Raw genomic sequence first — 24,531 nt, forward strand, 5'->3', positions numbered from 1 at the left:
TGAACAAGATCATTCTGGCTGAAGTTTCAACCATCAGCCTCTTCCATTACTGTATTCCGTGATTTAAATGGTCAGTGTGGACTTAGCAACATGCAAGTGTTTGACTGGCAGTGATATGTCTGAAAAATCAATAAGGACTCTGAGCTGAAGTCTAAAGTGTGTATCTGACTCTGCATGTCTTCTTGCCAAAACCTGCTTGTGGAAATGATCTGACCTCTTAGAAGAATTAAAGAGGGGAGTGAGACCTAACTCAGCTAACCCAGTTTGCCTGTGAAAAAAATTGCCTGTATTGTCTTTTTATTCCCCTGCTCAACTCATTTATAATGATCAGGCTAACCTTTTAAAAAGTGTGTCACAGAAGAATTACTAATACTTACACACAAATGCACAGACATGAAACGGTTTCAGAAACCTTACATTAGTCACAGACAAAATTACATCACTCCGTAATGTGAACCAAACCATAAGCTCTAAACATTCTTCATGTGAATACGGTGATACACATACAGTCCAGGGAGAAACCGATAGACGTGCACAGCCTTGGAGAGCTTTTACAAATGTACATACAGCCCGACAGCCATCATGCATCATAGCTGGGTGGAGACATTTCATTTGATTTCTTATCTAGGCAATTTTCAGTGGGACCTACTCAGCTAGCAGGCCCATGAGTGGGCTGCCATGTTGCCATGGTAACGATGTTTCTCCCATACCCTCTCGGTGACTGATTTGTGTGAAGGGTGACATCGTGTGGAGAAATGGTGACATAGAACGCTGAAAACCACTTTAGTACTTAAACGAACTTGTAAACAAATCAGTTAAAAGGGAGAATTAGGGGCGGCAGTCCTGCACATTGAACGATCGCATATTTCGCTGTTACTGGTTATAGGAACGTCTACGGGTTTGTGCTCGGCGCGTCGCGCTCCATGACAGCAGGTGGCGCTGATGGTTTACGAGCCGGCTGGTGCAACTAAAGAAAAAGACGGGCCCTTTCACCTGCCATGGCCGCCCCCTGCGACACATGAGCACTAATTTCAAAAGATTCCCTGGCTACCTATGAATGGTGGAATAGTTTGTGAAGTAATCTAATCATGGAATGGGGCTAATAATCTAACTGCACAGTTGTATTGATCCTATTTCTGTATTTTTGTGCTTCGAGTACAAATACGCGTTCCAGTTAGCGAAGGTCTCACCTTAAACAAGTCCTTCGCCGGTGGCCATGCAGTTTTTATTGAGACCTCGAAGCACCGCGTTGTCGTTTGTTGGACGCTTCAGTGATGTTAAGAAATGTCGAATTAAGCGAAGGAGTCAGGGCTGCACAGCGCCGGGTACTCGGATAAGACACAGATGGATAAAGACTGTTGGTGAGCCTGCGATCTGTCCGACTGCGAGACAGTTCTGCTCCTCAGCTGAAAAGGTAAACAGTGGTCTGGTGGGTTTCAGATTCTTTATGGATATGCAACATCCGCCCCGTCGGACTGAGAACTCTTCATCTTACAAAAGTGTGAATTTGTTAATGTACATGTGTACCGTGGCCAATTTTTATTTATTTATTTGTCGTTCTCTGTTTCTCAACAGCAGGATGTTGATATGTCAAAGTTTCCTGTTGACCGAATAAGAAATTTCAGTATAATTGCTCATATTGACCATGGAAAAAGCACTTTGGCTGACAGATTATTGGAGATGACAGGTGTGTTGTATGCGGCTGGTGTGACCATATGCTGTAGGCACTCTAAAAAGAAAACCATTTCTTTGTTTGAAACTCAAACATTCTTGTATCTCTTAAAGGAATGTTTGGTTAAGTGTGTCATAAGGTCCTTTGCGCTTTTTACTTTATGTAGGTGCTATTGCGAAGACTGAGCGTAATAAGCAGGTGCTGGATAAACTTCAGGTGGAGAGGGAGAGAGGAATCACTGTGAAGGCTCAGACTGCCTCACTATTCTATCAGCACAGAGGACAAACTTATTTGCTCAACCTCATAGACACACCGGTCAGTAATAAAAGAAGAAACTAAATGTTCCTATCAATCAGATTAGTTAATATTGTTAATTGTATAGTTTCAACTGAAATGAAGTAATTACTGATTGGGTGGTTGGACTTTGAGAATCATGCAATTTGTTTTTAAAAAATTCAGTTCAAATTCTTGGAATTACTCGCAGTTCTGGTTATTTTTCCAGTGTATTTGTCATCATCTTCTAAATGTATATATTTGTCATAAATGTGTGTAAGGTCTTTAACCGCTATATAGAGCTTGCTCTGTTTTTGATGTGCTCAGGGTCATGTTGACTTCAGCTATGAGGTATCACGCTCTCTATCAGCATGCCAAGGAGTTCTGCTTATAGTAGATGCAAATCAGGTAGAATCCTCTTCATGTACATGTCAAACTGTAAATCTTAAAGGAAAAGTGTAAAGGCACTGTTTGAATGATGTGCCTTGTAGAATATTATTCAATTTCTTTTGTTGTTGTTTGGTCTAACAATCTTAAAGGGAATACAAGCACAGACAGTAGCCAACTTCTACTTGGCTTTTGAGGCTCAGCTAACCATCATACCAGTTATAAATAAGGTACCTGCACTACTGTGAAAAACATTTGAACTTTGAACTGTTGTTCTACTGAGAGGTAAACAAATTCCTTCTTATTGTAATCAGATTGATTTAAAAAATGCAGACCCTGATAGAGTGGAAAAGCAAATCGAAAAGATATTTGATATTCCAAAGGAAGAGTGTGTCAGGGTAAGTATGCAGTGAAATTAAAAATAGTGCCCTGCTACATCAATTACAAATTATTTTATCTACTTAAAATGCTTCTGTATAAGTATGTTGTCACCATAAGTGTAGCACCAATACGGATTCAATGCCTAGCAATTTGTGCTTGTGATTCATCATGTACTGAAAAATTAAATGTAGTTACTATTGCTAATGGGTTTGGAAATCTTTAGATTTCTGCAAAATTTGGAACGAACGTCGATCAGGTTCTTCAAGAGGTGGTGAAAAGAATACCTCCGTGAGTTCACATATCTTTTTTTTTTTTAATTCTTCATATAACCTTGTCCGTTAATTAATAGGTCTTGAAAAACCAAGCAAGCAAAATAGTCAATGAGATAAGTGACAAATCTTTATAATATTTTGCATGTTTAAAATGTCTTCTGAATTAAAAAAAAAATAATCTTGTGATGATAATCTTGTGATCTGTTTTATGAAGAGTAATGTTTTAAGTGCCTTTCAGGCATACACAGGTCAGCTTTTACGTAGCCTCAGTTTAAGTTTAATGCTGGGGTGTGTCCACATTCATTTTCCACATTGATTCTGTAAATTAATTTGTTTCATTTCCATGAATAAACCTAAACACATTGTATGTATATTTCAGTTTCTTTTAAAACTACAGAAGAAAGGAACCAAATTGCATTTGTAGATGTAACTTAATCGATATGCTGATGTTACCAGTCTGAGTATTCCAAACTCTGAGTGTTAAGTCTTTATTTTGGGATTGATAGCATCCTTCTATTTCTAGTCCCACAGCTAAGGTGGAAGAACCGTTTAAAGCCCTGCTCTTTGACTCTACGTTTGACCACTATAGAGGGGTGGTAGCTAATATTGCCCTGTTTGGAGGATATGTCACTAAGGGCGACAGAATCGTCTCCGCCCACCTTGGAAAAATGTATGAGGTCAATGAACTGGGAGTTCTGAGACCAGATGAACAGCCCACAGAGAGACTGTAAGAACACACTTACAGTGACATGGTATATTGGCGTACTAAAAGAGAAAGATAATGAAAAAAAGACAGCATTTTTCTATGTGCTGCTCCTCAGATTCTGTTTGGCATTAATTCAGAAGTGAAATGGTTGCTATACTGAAGTGAATGGTTGTTATATCTAATTAACACTTTCAGTACTGCCATGCACAATAATGTATCAGCCTTAAATATCCAATCGTAAGAGCTTTAGTCATAGTTTTAATTTTTGGCTTTTTTTAAGCTTTCTCCACTGTTTATATTTGTATATTTATTTGTAATCATTAACTAACCATCACCGGTACTAGGTGCCAGGAAGAATACAAAGAGAAAATCTAAGTAATCATTAGCAAGATTCAGATTTTTTTTTCTTTACCTCTGTACCAGGCTAACAGTGACATTAATGCCACCTTACTCTCTGAGCTAACCCTCTGAGTGAACTCTGACCTGTGTGCTCAGCTATGCGGGACAGGTGGGTTACGTGATTGCGGGGATGAAGGACGTGAAGGATGCTCAGATCGGAGACACGTTGTACCTCCATAAGCATCCCGTGGAGCCGCTGCCTGGCTTCAGTCCAGCTAAATCCATGGTGTTTGCAGGTATATGACTTTCCTATAAAGACTGCAATGGCCGACTTGATTTACAGTGTCTCTTCCTGACTTACTTTCTTAAAAAATGTTTACTGCTTGAAATAAGTACAGAGTAAGAGTACATTAAGTAACTCCTTAAGAATTCCTAGTTTTTCCAGTCACATTGTCAGACCAGCCTAGTCGGTGATATTCTGATTGTTAAACATTTTTAGTTGTGACACCTAGGTGTAGTGATGTCCATATATGACATAACTAAAACCCTTGAGAAATGTCTAGCAGTATGCGAACCTTTAGATATAGGTTTACATCCAAACCAAAATGAGCCCAAGCACCAGTTAATGGTGAACAGTGCTGAACTTGGTGCTGCAGGCATGTACCCTACAGACCAGTCGGAGTACACAGCGCTGCGACGTGCGGTGGAGAAGCTGGCTCTGAATGACTCAAGCGTGACCGTGCAGAGGGACAACAGCCTTGCTCTGGGTGCTGGATGGAGGTCGGCCTCGCGCTCAAATGGGTTCACATAGACATGCTTCGACTGTTGCTCGGTTACAGCCACTGAGCTATCAATGCCATCTCTCTGTGTTATGAGGACACGCTTACGTAGTCTCTCGTTCTTTTTTTTTTTTGTTCGCCCAGGCTGGGGTTCCTGGGTCTGTTACATATGGAGGTATTTATCCAGCGCTTGGAACAGGAGTACAATGCTACTGTTATAATAACTGCTCCAACAGTGCCGTACAAAGCTGTCCTGGCCTCTCCCAAACTCATAAAGGTGCAACTAAATTTGATGGGTTGTGCTCGCTTAAAGCCCTTTCAAATGTTCTTCACACTGATGTCGATAACGTCTTTGGACAGACTTTGGAAGTTGCGGCATCTATTAGACGACTAACAGAAGAATAAAGTCCTGAGATTTTTAGAGTATTGAATGGGGTGTGGAATCTCTGTTCGAGCCTTTGACCAGATTCCTGTGTTGTGTAGGAGTACAGAGAGGAGGTGGTGACCATCATAAACCCAGCACAGTTCCCTGAGAAATCTCAGGTGGTGGAATACCAGGAGCCGATGGTGATGGGAACTATTATTGCCCCTGATGAATTCACTGGCAAGATCATGAGCCTTTGTCTGGTGAGACTCATATTTTAATCAAAGGGACAAAGTATCTAAATAGTATCATTATCATTATAGCTCCTTTTTTTTTTTTTAATGGGATGGGGGCACTACAGAACTTAATTCAACACCTGTTGAGAGATCATTAATTCTTAGTTCATTTTCTCAATGAAAAACGTTTCTACTCACGTAAGAAAAAAGAACTTGAAAACCGACTTTTTTTCATTGCTACATGGTTCTAAAGAGCTACAGAATCTAGTTGATGAAGAAAAAGTAATAAATAAATATAAAGCACAGGCAACCATGATGAGACTGAGTGAGCAACTCTGTGGAATCAGGAGAAGAGCGCAACCATCTGGAATCTCTGAATTCAGCATGGATTTCGTCAGGCCAGTTTCCAAAGGTGGTAGTGTAAATTCTAGAGCCCTGTGACTAAGTAAACATACTGTTTTAGAAAAGACTTTCAAATATATTTGCTGCCTTTCTACTACATGTTGGCATTTAAAATCAATGAAAGAATATTAATTCTACACAAATGTTTGCAGCTAAACCTCGCGTTTATCTAAACCCAAACTAGCGACGTCAGTCTTGAAGGAGACGGGGTGCATATGATGCGTGTCTGTAACACAGAGTTCTCTTGCATTGTATTTCACTAATAATTCTTTCTGTTAAGAAAAATGTATTTTTTTCTAGTTTACGCTGAACAGAAAACAATCACTCTGGGTGATTATCAGAGTCCACAAATTTCCATTTGGTATTTGAATCCAGGTCTAAATTTGCATCTGGCAAACCAGCATAAATATCTGAGTTGTTCCCAGTATCTGTCTTGTCCTAGTTTTGTTTTCAGTTTGAGTTACCATTTCTTTTCAGAGCCGAAGAGCTATTCAGAAGAACATGGTTTACATTGACGACCATCGGGTGATGATGAAGTATCTGTTCCCTCTTAACGAGGTTGTGGTGGATTTTTATGACCAACTTAAGTCAATGTCATCAGGATACGCTAGGTAAAATTATTTCTAAGCTTTGCAACAGACATGCATATTAGAAGCTGCAACCGTGTAGAGAATTTATCTGTAACTTGAGTCATGAGTTGATGTTCTGACACCAAAGTGCAACTTCCCTCTCCAGCTTTGACTATGAGGATGCTGGTTATCAACTAGCTGAACTAATTAAGATCGAATTCCTGCTCAATGGGAAACCAGTGGAAGAGCTCACCACAGTTGTTCACAAGTAAGTTCAATAGGATGGAAATGCATAGTTCAGCAGTAAGCCAGTGTTGGACAGCTGCAGCTCTACTGTGCACTAGCTCTCCATAGATTTCCGAGGTCTGTTGCAACATTTGGTTTGAATGCCACGAGACCTAGAGAGTTCACTGTTGGTACCATCGAAATGCACCCACTTCCCAGTGTGCTACTTGGTAATAAAAAGGTTTGGAGTTTCACAAGAGTCTTTACTGTGTTGCTGCTGCTTTCAGAGACCGGGCATATAGCACAGGAAAAGCCATGTGTGAGAGGTTGAAGGAGTCCATCCCCAGACAGATGTTTGAGATTGCTGTGCAGGCAGCCATCGGAAGCAAGGTCATAGCCAGGGAAACGTGAGTGTTGATGCTCATTTTGGATCATGGACTGTATTACATGTATACTTCCATATGATTTTGTGGGGTATTTTTTTAAATATATAAAAATACATCAATGTTCATTCCACACAGGATCAAAGCATACAGAAAGAACGTTCTAGCAAAATGCGTACGTTTCTTTCGTGCATGTATTATTCTTTACCTTTTCCTTTATTTATACATGTTCTGTGGTGTGCTATTTTTGCTATTATACATTTCACTCTTGCCTGCAGTACGGTGGAGATATCACCCGCAAAATGAAACTGCTGAAGAAGCAGGCGGAGGGCAAGAAGAGAATGAGGCTCATCGGAAATGTGGAGGTCCCAAAAGATGCCTTCATGAATGTACTCAAAAGGAAGTAGAAGTCCCATGTTATTGTGATGAGATTAAACAGGGTTACCATTTATTTATCTCTTATGGAAATATGTAATGGACATTTTGGAAGTATGAATTGCTGGTTTAAAATGCTGTTACAACTGAGTTAAATAATTGATAATAGACATAAATAATGTAAGACTACTTGAGGAGCCATTTATTATATAAGGGCTTCTGGCTATTTGAGGACAATAACAGTGCTTAGGAGTCTGAAGATAATGTGTAAAGCATGTAAGAAACTTACTCGTTTTATTCAGAGCAAAGTGTCCAAACAAAAACCAAATGAGCTTTTATCATTTCTGCAGCCATGGGCATGTAAATGATGATTTGAAAAAGTAAAATTGGCACTTAAATATAAGTCTGATAACAGCTGTTCCATATAAATTGTTTCAGAATGAACGTTCTTTAATAAACAACAACAAAACAAATTAACATCCCTGTGGACATCAACATTACTGGCTATAGTAAATGAAACATTTCAGGATACCAAGGTCCAGCCACATACAAAAAGCAATTCAGACTTCAGACTTAAAGTAACTTGTGCGATTAAGCATTCCAAGCATGAACACCTTTTAAGTAGGAGAGAGTAAAATTAATGTGCTGGTTGCCATAACCTCTTGTAACAGTAAAAGAAGAGTTGAAGCAGTAACTATGATCATATGTAAAGACATTTCTTGCAAAAAGACACCCCCCACCACTGGGAACCATCACTAAGTGGAAACACCTGATTGTTCAACAGATAAAGAAAACCACTAATACTGGTCCCAAATTAGCATTTAGGTTTACGTAGACAAATGGATCTCTAGAATCCCCTCAGTATCTAATTCAAGAGGTAAAATGGTACAGTGTTTCCAAATCCCAGTTCTGGGGTGCTCTACACAGCCTTATACAAGGGCTGAGGGGTACCAAATACAATCCCCACCAATTTGCCATTCCCCGTTTGAAAGGGAATCCAATTTAAAAAAAACGTGTTGTGCAGGGTTGAAACAAATCCTTATAAACCACACGACTCCTTGATGTAGTAATTCAGGGAGGCCTCATTTAAAGAGGCTCTGCACTCTTAATGCACCTGTTCAGAGTTCTAGAGGGCTTAGTAATTAGTCAGTGTTTTGAATCAGTTGCTTAGGGGCTGCATGATTATTCCAGCACTGGTATTGGGAAACAATAATCAAAACCATAAAGGAACTGAAATGATTCACAAAGTTAGAAAAGAACACCCACCTTAAACCTTAATTCAAACCATGAGTATGCAGAACAATGTAAATACGACGCATTTTACATTCTTAGACATACAGTACAGTAACTATATAAAGGCTCAAAGATGAAGACCATAAAATCTTCAAATGCTTGAGTGCACGAGGATAACTCATTGAATTCCAATTAGAAGAGGGGAAAAATTAGACTCTGTGCATCTTGTAACTCGAGATGGATATTAGGCAAAGTTAAATATATCCATGGCAATGCTGAATTGGATGATTAGGTGTAACAAATGTGATGACCTCTGTTTCACACATTAAGCTTTCTAGTCACGTAAAAAGGGAACCATGTTAAATACAAAATGAAAAATGGAGTGTTAAGATTGACCTTTCAGCAGTGGGTGAACTATGAATTGTGTTTTACAGTACAGTCAAACCTTGTCTTAATAATGATTTCATGCCAAAACCGTGGCTTCCCTTAAAGTGAACATGCCCTGAAAGTTGCATCGTTTTCTGTACTGGCCTGTTCTTGTCAGACAAGAATTCGCAAATGACAAGGGTACATTAAGAAATCACTGCAGATCAAATCAATAGCTAGAAGTCAGCAGTTGTGATTAGACAATCTACACGTCACTGGGACATCTGAATCTTTCTCTGGTATTTCAGCCACCTTTGTGACCCTCAGATTCTGCTTGTGGGCTATGAAACAAGTTTAACTCCCCCAAACTGATGCAAATCTTTTTGAGCACCACTAAAAGGCAAGATACTGGGCCTCCATCTAGTCCTTGTAGTGCTTCATGCTGTGCATTGGATCCACCAGTTGATTGTGAACGTGCATTAGCCCTGTTTAAAAAAAGAGAGAGAAAGAAAGTATTTTTTTTATCCGTGTTTGCCAAAACCCATCTCATCATTCGGAATAACACATTGCTTAGAATTGACATACAAGTGTTACTATCAATAAATGCATCTTCCAAGAAATGCTGCAGAATCAGGAAGTAATGAACAAGTATGCATTCCATTTTGTTTACTCGGAGAGAAAACAGAGGTGTCCCATTTAATTTCACTGGCTAAAAACAACAGCAATGCTGGTTTTAGGTATGTGCTCACAGAGTGCATAGAAAGAGTGTCTGCTAAACCCAACTGGCTGAGATTACAAAGCTTTATACACACTGGCCGTTGTAATTCAGCTTCAGTCGATTCTTCCCGGCCGTTAAAATGCAAGAGCACTCATATACCTTTAAAGTACTTCACGGTCTTGACCCGGAGCTCAAGTGTAGCATCCTCATCACACACAAAGATGGTGCGCGGGTGCTGCTGGAAAGCAGACACTGTCCACATGTGGTTCACTCCTTCCTCGATGGCCTTGTACAGGGCAAATGCTTTGTGTGCACCGGTGATCAGGATCATGACCTTCAAATACAGCACAATCCTTAAGAGTCAGGAATGCAGAAACAATAGGAGCCCATTCACAGTGGTAAATGCATTAACTCCTGTTTGGCAGAAAATACAACTGTGTGTCATTCGGACAATGAAAGATTCAGAGATTGAATGATCGAGATACTTGAATGATGACTATACTTTGGAATAGGCGGCAAACAAGCAAAAGCAGGTTCATTTTGCACTTCCTTCACTTTACATGGGTGTGTTGAGTGTCGTCATTTACCTCTCTAGCATCCATAACTGTGCCCACACCCACAGTGAGAGTCATGGTGGGCACCTTAGACAGGTCGTTTCCAAAGAAGCGAGCATTAGCCACTATAGTGTCCTTAGCCAAAGTCTTCACTCGCGTTCTTGACACAAGACTAGAACCAGGCTCGTTAAAGGCAATGTGGCCATCTGGCCCGATACCTACAAAAATCAAGGGTAATAAGGGAAATTGTATAAACGTGTTCAAATATCCCAGTTAACACTATAAATTCTAATTAGACAGCCTCGCTAAATTTGACCAAGACATGCCATTTTGATTCATTCTGTAGATATAATCGATGTAGCTTAGATTAAGAATCTGTGCATTACTGCAAAATTCTTCAAAAAGTTAATGCGTCAAGTATAAGTGGTAAACACACCCCCTACAAACAGTTCGATGCCCCCTGCAGCAGTGATGATCTGTTCAAAGGTCTCACACTCTGCCTGCAAGTCAGCCGCATTGCCGTCCAGGATGTGAGTATTCTGAGGCTCAATGTCAATGTGCTTGAAGAAGTTGTTCCACATATAGGAATGGTAACTCTCCGGATGGTCCCTAGGCAGGCCTAGAGGGGTATTTACATTTAGAAGCAAGCTGCATTAGAAAAACAAGATGGCCTCTCCTTTCCAGTCTCTCTCAATCTTAATTTCATGGCGACTGCTATAAGGCTGATGTGCTAGCGACATGCTGTGAAGAGTCATTTAAATGTTGGAAACAATATTCACAAAATCTGAAGCAATATTACTAGTAAGCTTTCAGCTGAACCATTCCTGAAATATGTACTGTTAGTATAGATCACTAACTTTATTAATCAGTATTGTGACTGGCCATTCACATTTGACATGTGCTTCTAACATCTCTTTCACTCTGTATATCACAGTTAACACCATAAATTAGTACAGCAGGCAGTAATCGATGGCTGGCAACAGATGAAAAACTACATACAAATTGTTGGTTTGCGATATGTTTGTGGCAATATTATTTTGTAAAGTTGTTGAGGAAAGTTATCAGACAGCTGTTCATTTTTAATCTACATCAGATGAATGTGATCACATAAAGTATCTTTGAGACTGACGAAATGCAGTCATTGAATTAGTACATAGTCCATGCAGACTTGCTGACTTGCACTGGCTGTTATTTTGGAGTGTCGTAAGAGAATTCCGTCATCTGTGCACTCAATACTCCATGAATAACAATCTGTCGCAACAAGACTCACCAACATACTCATCCATATTAAAGGTCTTCACATATTTGAAGGACAGGTCTCCACTTTTGTGATATTCAATTAGCTTTCTGTAACAGCCCAGAGGAGTGCTCCCTAAAAGCATGGAATTGAAAGTAATACCAAGAGACATTTAAATGGATTTCATGAAGTGTTCAAAAATATCTGACTTATTGAATAAACCACACATGCGTACCACAAGGGATGCAGCCTTTTCTCTCCCAACAAACAAAAGGCATCTATATACACCATTTTGCCTACTTACCAGTGGGCAAGCCCAAAGTGAAGTATTTGTCTGCGCTAGGTCTGAACTGGATAATTCGGTTGCGGATGTATTTGGCAGCCCACTCACTGGCCAAATCATAATCATCAAGAATCACAAGTCTCATGATGGGCGTCAAAAAGAGCCAAGATAAACCTAATCAATCATAGAACAATGTTATTGATCAGCAATTAACACAATTAAATCATTAACATTGTTAACAAAATCATACAGCCAATGAAAGCAGTCAGTTTGTTTTGTTTTTTTTCTTTACCCTTATTCTTCATATTAATGGCATAATAAAAGTAACTAATATATATCTTGTGCTTTAAAACAAATGCCATAGATTGCGAGTCTATGAAGCCACATGAGACATCTATACTATGGAGTTGGTCAAATCGCAGTGTTTTGCTGGGGTCATGGCTTAATACAGCCTCCAGCGAGAAGACCAAGCTACTGTCCCCAAAACGAAATATACCCTTACCCTCAACTATCACTGTTTCTAACTTTCTGAATGGTGTGATGAGTAGTTCTTAATCCTACATGTCCTACCCCTGCTCTCGGCAGGTCCCGTTTCCGAAAGCTCAGTGCCATCACGTTTGTGGCTTTGTATAATTCTGTCCATCACCTGTTTGAATGTGAAACCTATCTACCATTTTCTATGCAGCGCCCCAAATAAGCAATACGCATTCTGAGCTCTACCCACAGCAACGTCCAAAGATTCTGTACAGCGATGCATGCACAAAGGTTCCTCGTAGAGTTTAGCAATCGTACAAGGGTACAAGTTAGCTGCTTTAGTCATATACTCAGTAAGCATCATGTTTTAACTATTAAGAAGAATAACTATCTACCTGAAATTTGTATAGAAACGGCGTGTACACTACATACCACATTACTTACCGTAGCAAAGCGTATATAGTTAGGGTCTTTTGTGAATGAAATAAAAAAAAAAATTGTAAACAGTGGTCATGTGATTGATTTCCGGTCATATGTTTTGACGTCACAGAGCAGCCTGTCAATGTATAGTGGTCGAAAACGGTCAAAAGTCCTAAACACAGTCCAACAACGCGTTTGAAGACTTAGGGTAATTACAGCGAAGGTTGTAACTTTGTTATTTGATACAAGAATAAGTCATTCTACAAACATAAATCACATGAAACGTTAACAAAGCATTGCTATTGTTATTTACAAACTAAAAACGTACACGGTGCATTGGTCAATGCAGACCCAGGAATATGGCACATTTTTTTGTATTGCAGTCTATTTTAAGGAGAACTGCTACCCCCTTGAGCTCATGCACGATTTTATATAATATTTGTCAGGCCATTTTCCATCCAGTCTTTTCAGAACGGTACCCAGTCTGAGCTTGCAACGAGAACCCCGGGGCCAGACGAGAGCGGGAACAATGATGCGCGACAGACATAAGGCAAGGAGGAGGGGTGGGGTGGCTGAGCTTCCACTCTCAAGATTTAAGCGGTCGAGAGCGGTCCTTCTGCTGACAGCATCCAGCTCAGACGCTTGCCCCACACGCTGTGCTACATCCCATCCCGTCCCACGCTCGGATTCAACCTAAATTTGACACCCGCGCGCATTGCGTGCGCGCTCGCCGCCGCGCCGCTCCACACCCCCCCACCCGGGGCCGGTCTCACTTAAAGCCACGAGGTGAGTGCAGTTCTCGCTTCTTTAACTACGCATGGTCTTTAACAGTTAATAGTCCTTTTAGATGACAATGTAGGCTACTATGCACTGCACGCGGTCTTCAGATTATTTAGACCGAAATCTGGCATTTGCTCTCTCTCTCTCTCTCTCTCTCTCTCTCTCTCTCTCTCTCTCTCTCTCTCTCTCTCTCTCTCTCTCTCTCTATATATATATATATATATATATATATATATATATATATATATATATATATATATATATATATATATATATATATATATATATATATATATATGCGGCGCGAGGTATATATTTGCGTGTTCTCTTTCAATGGGAGCACAAAGATCCGAATCGAACAGAGCAAGGACAAATCATGTTCTTTGTTTACTAGCTAATTTAAACGACTTCAGCAGCTCAAATACGAGAACAACTGTGTATTTGGTTGGGAATGTAAGGCAGTGTGCTCGTTGAAAAGATGATTCATTCTTCAAAAAAGAGGCGGTCATATTACAGTACGATAAGTTTTATAATAATACATTGTTACGTATCACGGGTTTAGAATTGGACGTAACTTGAAAGTTGGACGTGCTTTGATGATTATCCGAACAACCCTAAACCGCTGGCCGAGTCAGCGCATCGATTATTGTCTGTCTTCGTAGCTTTATGAGATGTGCGGTCATTGTTTCGATGGGAAACCTGGAAAAGCGCTCATTCGGCTCGAAAACTACGCCGAGCCCAAGGGTGCTGCGTAGCCGCGCACAGACGTTTTCATGTGAGGGGTGAAATTCGCCGATACGAAACGACTCATTTTGCTTGGACAAAAAAAAGAATAGCTTTCTACTAGACGAAGTGCAAGAGCCGAGGCCGACCAGAAATAAACTGCTGTTCTCGGTGAGCGAGGTGTGGCTCAGTGGCTACCCCAGAATCAGTGTCTCCACCTCGACCTTGCGAGCAGGCAGACTGGTATGGACGTCATGCTTACTGCATGCAGTGTTCTGTAACACCGCAACGCGTTTAGCTTGCTTATTTATCTATTTTATACGTATTTATTTTATGTGTGTACATGATAAATTGAGAAGAACAACAATTTTGTGAATAAGGACAGGGTGTGTGTATTTTCTGTGGGGTTTATGGCTGTATCTGGAAGTTGTAACACACGCAGTGCTGTTTGTGTGCGTTGCTCTGGGGTGTGTTTCATGATTCACTGATGAATGGGGAGCATATGATGAAGCTGTCTGATCCTCTACATAGGGAAACAGCCAAGCTGCACTCACTCATTAGAAAATACTAGCAGCATGCTGACCCTATAGTTGGAATGTCTCTCTTCCTCCCTCTCGCTCTCTCTCTCTCTCTCTCTCTCTCTCTCTCTCTCACTCTCTCACTCACACAGAGAGAGAGAGAACTATGTGTCTAGACATTTGAGACTGTGTGTAGAATTGATTAGTCATCTTAACTTCTGTCCATGAGTACTTGCAATTCAAACATCTGCCTGCTCATATACAATCAAACTCACCTTTTTTAGTTATATTATAACTCTCAGACAAGACCTGGTGACACATACTGATGCTAAGTACCATGGGAACCACTTCATCTTATCAGTCATTTCATTAACCAATTACTGCAAATTGAACCACTAGATGGTGGTTCACAGTGTGCAAGCATGTACTTTGTGAGTGGGTCAAACTGAAAAGTCATCGACGTGTGTCATTCTTTTTCTACTCAAATGCATGCATTTGGCATGTCTTTGCTAACTACTGTATAGCTGTGTTTTCAAATAACAAGTAAATGTCAGGCAAAAGGCAGACAGTCTGCACATGTGGATTATTAATATCCAAATGGTGGTGAGATTAAAAGATCACAGGCTAGTAAAAGGTCCTCGATCATCATTGCAGTTGGAAATAAACTGAACAGCACCCTGAGTTCTTGTCTTTATTACGCTAATGGGACGCCCAGATCTGGCGGGGGTGGGGGGGGTTTGCACAAGACAGGGTAGATTTAATTAATGTAACGGAGGAAATGCCGCATCACACCATTCGCCACACCAAGCTGAAGCCATTGCACCGCGGCATCGAAACAAAGGAGTAGCATCTAACACAATTCGTTTTTAGACACATTGGCCTGCTTATGGTCCTCATCTGTGACTGCCATTACATTTCAATATGTGCTGCCTAATTGCCTTTGTTGTTGTTTTCCTCGTCCCTTAGGTGTGTCCGCATTGACGTGGCTAAGAGTTAACCGTGTTAACTCTCGCAGGTACTCTCGCAGGTACTCTCGCAGGTACTCTCGCGCAGTTACTGTACTCTCGCACAGTTAAGCAGTGTATCATAGTCTTCCCTAGGAGCAGTGTTTCCCACCAGGCAGTGCCAGTACACACCAGCACACCTGCAGCGGGTGTTCGTTGTTTTTAATGGCTTGCTTTGGCTACGCCGAAGGTGGAAAAGAGCGCAGTTGTTGACTCTCTGGTCGGTCCTGATGACTGGCATGGGAATCTCTAAAGTTCTACTTATCGCTAGTCCATCAAACTATTACTTCAAAATAACACCTAAGTGAGCTATATTGATTACCTACAAATCGAAGTGTCCTGTTTTCAGATAAGCGTGTCTTTATCTTTATCTTTCCTCCAGTACAGGGTAGCAGGTAGGATTCTGTCCTTGGATTTGGCCTGAATTAATTGCTGCTGCCTTGCTTTGACCCTTCCTCCGACCTCTGCTGTTTAGCACGCCACTGTCCTGTCCAACATTGTCTGGTCGCATACAGTCGTTTCAATTGGATTTGAAGGCCCAGAGCACCAAACATCTGGCAGAGCTATAAGGGATGTTTGTTTGTTTGTTTGCTTGTTTGGTTGGTTGGTTGGTTGGTTGGTTCCAGGAGACCCTGAGACAGAGGGATCGAGAGAAAGCAATGGAGACAAAACGAGCAAGAGACACCAAAAGGAAGAGAGGAATAAGGGATGGAGGAAATATGGCTGCAGTGTAATAGCGGAAGTGGAACTGACAGAGGGAGAGAGGGAGAGAGAGAGAGAGAGAGAGAGAGAGAGAGAGAGAGAGAGAAACGAGTGTTCATGTCCAGATGGCCAGTTTGTTTAGTCCTACAGGGAACATGAAGAAAGTATTAGCAACAGCAACCACAAGAAAAAGAGGAAAAACAAAAATGAAAAATTACCAAGACGGAACAAACGAGAGTTTTATTGTCTAAGAACTCATTTTATTTTTTATTTGATGGATTAAATTTTGAAGAGTAGTTGTGCTTCTTTTCAATTGTGCATGGATGCTAACACAGAAGTTAGTGTCACAGAAAGCTTTACTACAGTCAGTGTGAGTTTGTGTCTGGGAATTTATTGCATATCCATAACCTTGCGTCAGATTGTTTGAAGACCAGCGCAGTGGGAATCATAACCACCATGGTCGCAACCTTTGACTGAACATTGATTCCACTTTGTCAGATTAAAGATAGAATGGCTCCTCTCTCTCACTGATGCAAATTGCTATTGATTGTCATCAAAGCCACATTTGTGTCCAAATTGTCCAGTGATTGTGCAGACTTATATTCATTGACTCACCCTAGTTACACTATGGTTGCACATCCATTTATGAGCAGGAACAAGTTAGTGTCTGTAGCTAAGAACTCCAAACTGAAACTAGGATGGTTGCTGAATTTATAGTTATTACATGTCTGTTATTCATGGCCCAACATTTAAGATATTACAGTTAAAGAACCTAAACGCTATTTTAAGAAATCACATCTGTTTAAGTGAACTGGGGAATGACAACGGCGATGGGGAATCGTTGGGTGTGGAATTTGTTGGTTTGTTTTTGGTCTTTTGCCATTGACCAGTTGCTGATTGTATGCTTTGGCACAAGGCATGCTGTATTGCAGACGTAGCCTGCTATACTCTGCACCACTCAGCCCTTTCATACACACTCTTCCTTTCCTTCTCTGCTTTTCACACCTTACCCGCACATCCTGCCCTTCTCTGACACCTCACCAACCACTTCCTTAAATAACTTTCCCTGTTTAAAATAATTATAATAACAACGCTAACCTATAATACGTATGCCTTGCCTTTATTTAGAATCCGATATTCTTCACCAAAATCTTTTTCTCATCTTTCTTTGTCATTGCTAGTGGGTATTTCCTTCACTTTCTTTCAATCAATCTGTGCTTAGATTTTTCCCATCGCTCTCTGTGGTCATTTGCTGAGCTGTTGTCTCTCTCCTCCTCTCTCGGGCTCTGTGGGTTTCTTCCCGGCCAGGGCTGGGGCGGAAGGGAGCCTCGTTGGAACACAGAGGCTGCAGTGACAGAATTCATTATTCATACCGCCTGCAGTCTGCGCACGCTGCAGTTAGCCTAGATTGCCGCGCGAGAAAAACAAAAAAAGAAAAGCGTAGAGGAGGAGTCCTGCCCGAGCCCCACGAGGCCACGGGAGCGCGGGATCTGGGCGGGACACCCTTCAAACTTCAGGACAGCCATGTCGAGCTGCTTGAGAACATGAAGAAAGCAGACATGTGAGTCCCAAGGAGAGAGGGACCTGAGAGGAACATGAGGAAGGCTGGCAAGAAAGCCCGTTGTCTGCAGCACAGGGCGAGCACCAAGAACGCAGAGGTTTGCTGCCGGAGATTAATCTATTCTGGTTGGCTTGTTGTAGAGGGATAAAGTCTTCAGAGTGAGCTCTGCACAGAGAGATCAGAGGACCTAGGGAGGAGCTGCACACCAGAAAAGAACGTCTGAATATTACTATACATGTGCAAAGAATTAAAAGCAGACTGCATGTCCACACTCATAGTAGAAAAGCCCTTGGGTGGTGGCAGCATCTTTTTAAGGGATGCTTGAAGATGTTATCACTGGGTTACCAAGAATATACATTTCTTTTGATAATTTTTTCATCGCAGCATGGAAACGTGCCTTTAAATGCCTTGGCACAGCATTTTATAATCACATGTACATGTTTAAGATTCTCCTTGCTCTGTCTTGCAGATCTCAGCTCTTATTGGTCCTGATGTTAGTGAAGGCCTGCCTCCACCATCCCTTAGTGAATCCAGAAAAGAAGAATGTGACAGCCAATCACATTGAGGCATTTCTATGTTTTGACGCTTTCAAGACACAGATCCATCCCAGGTACGTTGAATTATGTGTGTAGTATTTAACAGATATATGATGGAATCTGGAATTGTTGGCAGCACCAGTGTGTACTGTAGTGATCAGTCCCTGAAGATGTAACATAACATGAAAATGAAGAAATGCACAGAAAATTTCATTTGTCATCCATCAGCATAAGGAAAGTCACTGACTATAAGCCAATCGAGGCAATTTGCTGATCTTCACCTGTCAAATTTAGCCCACATATTTTATTAGAAACACCTCCCTTCCGCCTACACTCACTGGCCACTTTGTTAGAAATGCTTATCTTATAGGTGCAGTCCACACAAACACAGACTGTTGCATTGCCCAGTTTATCAGCCCACATCTACACTGTTCAGTCCACATGGTAGGATATAATCTGATCGTATATTAGGGTGTGGGCTTTTCTCAACAATGACTCTCACATGGCAGTAACTTAGCAGTGAGAGTCACAGTGGTATGAGAATTTCATGCAAAGCAGTGTTGCTGGAGTTTATATATGTGTTAGTGTCACTGTTGGCTCGAGAGTAGGATGCAAAAAGATAGATATCTGGACCACTGATGAAGAGTTGAAGAATGGCTAACAGTGCCATTTGTCCACAGCAGCCGAAGGCTTCCAGTCTCTAGCTGTATAATTCCTTAAGTATAATCAAATCCTTAAGGAATTATATAGCTGATGACAAATGATGTCATTAAATCCAGAATCTTCACAGGCTAATATTGCATTGCAAAAGGCCTTTTTTTTTGCAAAGGCTTTTATCTCTTTATCTGACGACTGCAGCTATGTTAGCAAGCTGTACAGAGCCCGATCCATGCGGAGACCAGACTGCTGCCCTCGGTTTACAAACTGAAGATCCTTCATTTGGTTTCAGTTGTTAGAACTGTTCTGATTTGACTGGTAGGGAAGAATACTATGATCCCATTATACTCTTCTAACAAAGGTACATATCTGCAGTTATTTAGGTCAGCTCAGCTACAAAGTGCTTCATGCCTTATAGGTCAGCTGTATCAGACCGTTCAGTCCACTAAACAAGCAATCAGGCAGTGATATGTGGTGCACACACAAGAAATACAGCAGAAATTGACTTAGCTCCAGCCCTGGCTGTTGATATACTCACAAAGCCAAAGAAGTGTTGAGGTGAGTAAATGTGGTTTATGAGAAACATTGGTGTTAAGCTGGAAGCAGTGCTTCATATTCAGATTAGCTCTTAAGGGAAAGCACAATGCAGTGTAGTTTAGCCGGCCTGGACTTTCTGAAGATATGGGAAATGGATGCAAAACAAGACTTCCCATGCACAGACTAATAGATGGCAGATCTGTTCACATTCTTAACTGGTGTTTGTATTGTTCTTTGGTTTTTGGGTTTGTTTGTTTTTTTGCTTGCTTATTCCTTGATTCCCAGAGCTTAGCGATACAGTGCCTAATGGGATTGCTGCTGTGAGCGTAAGCAGGTATGAAGCTGTTCTGCTGAGGATGGGAGTGATTCTGGACAGTAACAGCAGAGTTGCTGAATGTCTACATGAGGTAGTAATAGAGTCATTTGCAAGAGTGTGGGCGACTGAGCGGTGCTACCGAGCACCTCGGAGTTCGGGACAATAACTGTTGCTGCACTGAGTGTAATGGATGTAGGTTATTATTACTATCACAAATGTGAGTGCTATGTGAGGTGGAATAGCAGGGGCTTTCTGCTATGGGTCTCTGCTGCGGCACCACAGACGAGAGGTGAGAGCCTGGCTTTAACAGATGGATTGTTTGGAGGCGAAGGCTTTAAAATATCACCTTAACAAGTCTGCAAAGACACCAGAGTCTGACTCAGCAACATGCAAACAAGTACACACAGATCCAACCACACACACACACACACTGCCACACTCACACAGGTGCTGAGAAATGCAACAGATTCAAAAATGCGGAGATATACATCTTTGTCCTTAGACCTGTGTGTAAGCACACATTGATATGCTCTATTTCTTCTTCCTTGTCTCCCTAGTTACACACTCCATACTGAGCCTCGCATATCAGTGTGGTAACAGACAGAGCATTCCGCAGACCAACACACAGTTTCGCTCACATTAGGATGTGAAAAGCATGAATGAGGTCTTTTTTTCCTCTATCTTTCTGTGCCTCGCACGCTTATACACACACTGTGGTGGACAGCTGTAGACTGTGTTCCTTATTTTCATGTTACACAGGAATGAACACACACACACACACAGGCTTCACTTTTTATTAGGCACAGTAAATCTCTCTCACGCACATTTGCATTTCCAGTATTTGGCAGATGCTTTTATCCAGAGGGATTTAACACATTTATCAGTATGATAATGTGTGCTTCCTGGAAATCCAGCCCATGGCCCTTGTGTTGCTAGAACCTTTACCTGGTACACATACGCACAGACCAAAAAGCACCCTCATAACAGAGTAGGACATTATTCAGGGTGTGAGTGACCGCATCTGATCAGTCTGGATGGACAGTGATGACATGGTGCCATGTCCTCTAGCACACACACACACACACACACACACACATATATATCACATACCTGTTAATGGGCTAGAAGTGTGTGTGTGTGTGCGCGCATGAAAGAGAGCGAGTGAGCGTACGAGTGGATGAGCAGACCGAGACTGAGATTTGTGTGAAAGCATGTGGCTTGTGCTCAAGCGTCTTGTCCTGGCAGCTTCAGTCCTGGAAGGTGGAAGCCCGGTCTGACAGAACTCTGGCCTGCGCTCTCAGCAGTGGCTGAGCTGAGGAAGGATTTGAATGTGGCCTGGCTGTTAAGTTTGGGGTTATGTGCTCAAATTAAAGGCTCGATTGATGTTTTATTTTTGTTGACAAGGTTTTTAATGAGCAATAGCAAGTCTTTTAGTTTTATATGTGCAACAAAACCTTTAACACGTATAACAGACATTACCTCACCATTTAAAATGTTTGCAGTTTTTTTTTTACTCTTTTCCCACAGCAGTATAGAACAAACTGTTTAGTCTGACTCTTGAAAATAATGGTCGTGTCAGGCACCATGACACCAGGCAAACTTGAAAGGAACGAGGCTGCGTTTCGCTTTTCAACCATGAATGAGCTCGCGCTTTCTATTTTTTTCGCTCGCTGCCTCTTTGTATCACTGTTTGCTTGAGGAGTCTTGGACAGGGTTACTCTCTCCCTCACTCTCGCGCTCGCTCTCTCTCTCTCTCTCTCTCTCTCTCGCTCTCTCTCATTCTCCCTCCGACCCCCCCGTCTACAATGCATAAGATGATTGAATGGAGTCTCATCGATCAGCTTGTTTCATTACCACCTATATTTATCATATGTAATCATATTGATCAGTAGTCTACACCTCTGTACTTAAGCAACATCTACCCCAGATAGACACAAGCACAGGACAAAAGTTAACGAGGTACATACACACACGCGCACACACACACACACACACACACACACAGGGAGAGTGGCTGTGTAGTTGCGGTTTAGAAGAGTGCTGAGCACATTTATCAATGATGCAATAGAAGCTCTAACAACCCCCTTGTGTCTCTGCTTACCACTGAGAATGTTCCATCATAGCACTGTCTGTGTATGCATGTATGTGTCAGTTCTTACTTCTGAGACATCCCTGACTCTGTGTGTGTGTGTGTGTGTGTGTGTGTGTGTGTGTGTGTGTGTTTGATACAGAGAGAACATGTAAAAGTGTGTCAGTGTAAAAGTGAAATCACCCACACATGTCACTTTGGAACTGAGTGTGTATTTATGTAGTCCCTGGCCTGTGTGCATGTCTACGTTTGCTGTTTGTGTGGTGTGTCTGCTCATGTATGCAGTAATGTGTGCTACCCTCTAAATTCATAGACTGTACCGCATGCGTGAAGCTTTTTACCAAAGGTAAAGGGAGAAATTGAGAGAGTGTGTGTTCAGAACGAGTTTAAGGAGGTGAATAGATTTTACGTTGTATATGCTATGTATCTTCTGAAATGAAACTGTCATATGTTGCCATTAATGAGGGCTAAATCCTCTTACTTTATATTGCAGCAAAGGAATTTGTCATCTGTCCATACCATATTCACTTTCTACATCTGTCTTCTCTCTCTCTCTTTCTCTCTCTCTTTCTTTGTCTCTCTCTCTCTCTCTCTCAGTTAGATGGAGGAAAGAGAGCGGAGCAGAAGTCGCTCCCCACGTAGGGTTCGTCGGGTGGAGCAGGTTGTCGGGAGATGGCTGCGCCGATCACGAGACTCCCTCAGCAGGTAGACACACACACACACACACACACTCACACACACTCACACACACACACACATCTGTGTCTGCCAAGGTGGCATTTTTTCTGATCTCATACTTTTCTTGTTTTTGGGAGAGCAAACAGTCCCATCAGGCAGCAAGTGCACCATTTTGTTTCAGCCTACAACACAAATGCACATTTTACCACACACTAAAAAGAAAAGCCAATTAGGCTTCAGCACTTCACCCTGCTGTGTATGAGCATTTGTTGTATTCTCTTTGCTTCTCTTTGCATTCGTGCAGCAAAATGCGTTGATAACTTTGTCAAATGCTATTACAACTTTGTATGTTATATGTTACAGTTTATATATACGATGTGTGCGTACACGTGTTTATAACTCTGTATGTTCGACACTGTGTTCGACGCTCTTCTATAGGGAGAGAATTCTGGGAGACAGGAAGTCAGGTCGCTCGGAAGACGGAGGCCAACAGCATTTCCCTGTCAAGGAGACAGTGGAGGTGATCAGGGACGCTGTGCTGGACTCACACGGCTTCACCCTCTCCACACAGCTCCCCCTGCTGGTCAGGGACGTCATTCCAGGTACTGAGCCCGGTATCCTGAACCGTACAGTACGCTTGCTCCCTAGACTGCCCACCTTGTCTTTTGCTCTCTGCGGCCCAGGATCCCACATGTCCCGATTGCCTCTCCTCTGTGTCCTGGCTCTTCTCCGCACTGTGTAAATAAGGTTTTCATCTTTGCTGCTGGGTCATGGAGTTCCAACTTGTTACATAAATGAACTCCGGACGCCTTGAACTTTCAGTAGCCTTGATTATTAGTATTGTGTTTTTTGTTTGGCTTTGTTCTGGGGGGGTTTTTCCAACTGTGTTGTCAAAGTAGTTTCAGATAGATAGTGAAATTTGTTGTCTCCACAGCCATATCAAAGCTGTGTTCATAGACTGAACCTTTTATATGTTGATTCATGTGAACTAATTTTATTTTATTTTTTATTTGGATAGGGGCTTGTATAACTATGATGTTTAATGTTTTGCCAACTGGCTCTTACTAAGTGCGCTTATAAGGTACATGTACACCTAGCTGGCTAGCTTCATCTTCAACTGAGAAATAACTGCAGTATAGCAGTATAGTATAACTATATTCAAAAAGGGTATGATGAATGGTTTTACTGAAATGGAGTTTGAAAACAATCAGATGACATTATGATATTAATGCCAGAGCATTAGATTACTGATGCCACAGCAAGGATTACTTGAGGTTGGACCAGCACGGTGTGGTTACATAAACACAGAAACATGTCAATCTTATGTCCATAATATAATTCCTGTTCAAATAACAAAATTGAATGGTACTGTTCCCAGTACCATTGTGTATGTTGTTTGTGTGTGTGTGTGTGTGTGTGTGTGTGTGTTTACATTGTTTGTGTGTGTGTGTGTGTGTGTGTGTGTGTGTACGTTGTTTGTGTGTGTGTGTGTACGTTGTTTGTGTGTGTGTGTACGTTGTTTGTGTGTGTGTGTGTGTGTGTGTGTGTGTGTGTACGTTGTTTGTGTGTGTGTGTGTCTACGTTGTTTGTGTGTGTGTGTGTGTGTGTGTACGTTGTTTGTGTGTGTGTGTGTGTGTGTACGTTGTTTGTGTGTGTGTGTGTGTGTGTGTGTGTACGTTGTTTGTGTGTGTGTGTGTACGTTGTTTGTGTGTGTGTGTGTACGTTGTTTGTGTGTGTGTGTTTGTGTGTGTGTGTGTACGTTGTTTGTGTGTGTGTGTGTGT

General features: G+C 41.5%; 3 protein-coding genes across 8 annotated transcripts in view; 2 read left to right on the forward strand and 1 right to left on the reverse strand.

Annotated features, from left to right (window-relative positions):
• Positions 1-988: 988 nt before the first annotated feature.
• Positions 989-7,840, forward strand: guf1 (GUF1 homolog, GTPase). Of its 3 annotated transcripts, none has more exons than XM_027016827.2 (17): positions 989-1,414; positions 1,576-1,687; positions 1,839-1,987; positions 2,273-2,353; positions 2,485-2,562; positions 2,647-2,730; positions 2,937-3,001; positions 3,509-3,712; positions 4,187-4,326; positions 4,687-4,810; positions 4,954-5,086; positions 5,293-5,436; positions 6,289-6,422; positions 6,547-6,648; positions 6,893-7,012; positions 7,127-7,163; positions 7,267-7,840. In XM_027016827.2, the coding sequence occupies exons 1-17, from the start codon at positions 1,217-1,219 to the stop codon at positions 7,393-7,395; spliced, it is 2,034 nt and encodes a 677-aa protein (XP_026872628.2). In that variant the 5' UTR covers positions 989-1,216; the 3' UTR covers positions 7,396-7,840. The 3 variants fall into 3 exon arrangements, with proteins under 3 accessions (XP_026872628.2, XP_026872646.2, XP_026872637.2); XM_027016845.2 differs by having other exon boundaries at positions 4,954-4,984; XM_027016836.2 differs by having other exon boundaries at positions 1,579-1,687.
• Positions 7,625-12,758, reverse strand: gnpda2 (glucosamine-6-phosphate deaminase 2). Its single transcript, XM_027016859.2, has 7 exons — positions 12,673-12,758; positions 11,776-11,928; positions 11,505-11,606; positions 10,671-10,853; positions 10,268-10,452; positions 9,840-10,014; positions 7,625-9,447 (listed from the first exon to the last, which is right to left on the reverse strand). The coding sequence occupies exons 2-7, from the start codon at positions 11,897-11,899 to the stop codon at positions 9,383-9,385; spliced, it is 834 nt and encodes a 277-aa protein (XP_026872660.1). The 5' UTR covers positions 11,900-11,928; positions 12,673-12,758; the 3' UTR covers positions 7,625-9,382.
• A 295-nt stretch (positions 12,759-13,053) lies between these two features.
• frmpd1b (FERM and PDZ domain containing 1b) overlaps positions 13,054-24,531 on the forward strand; it is a 22,136-nt gene continuing 10,658 nt past the window's right edge. For 2 of the 4 annotated variants that reach the window (XM_027017399.2, XM_027017421.2), the window contains exons 1-4: positions 13,054-13,434; positions 18,406-18,546; positions 22,669-22,776; positions 23,188-23,351. In XM_027017399.2, coding sequence (XP_026873200.2) covers positions 22,673-22,776; positions 23,188-23,351 — 268 coding nt within the window. In that variant the 5' untranslated portion in view covers positions 13,054-13,434; positions 18,406-18,546; positions 22,669-22,672. Of the gene's footprint in view, positions 13,435-14,339; positions 14,395-17,908; positions 18,034-18,405; positions 18,547-22,668; positions 22,777-23,187; positions 23,352-24,531 lie in introns of those variants that run through there. The other 2 variants (XM_027017407.2, XM_027017415.2) reach the window with 2 other exon arrangements.

The sequence above is a fragment of the Electrophorus electricus genome, chromosome 12, assembly GCF_013358815.1.
Source record: "Electrophorus electricus isolate fEleEle1 chromosome 12, fEleEle1.pri, whole genome shotgun sequence".
Lineage (NCBI taxonomy): Eukaryota > Metazoa > Chordata > Actinopteri > Gymnotiformes > Gymnotidae > Electrophorus > Electrophorus electricus.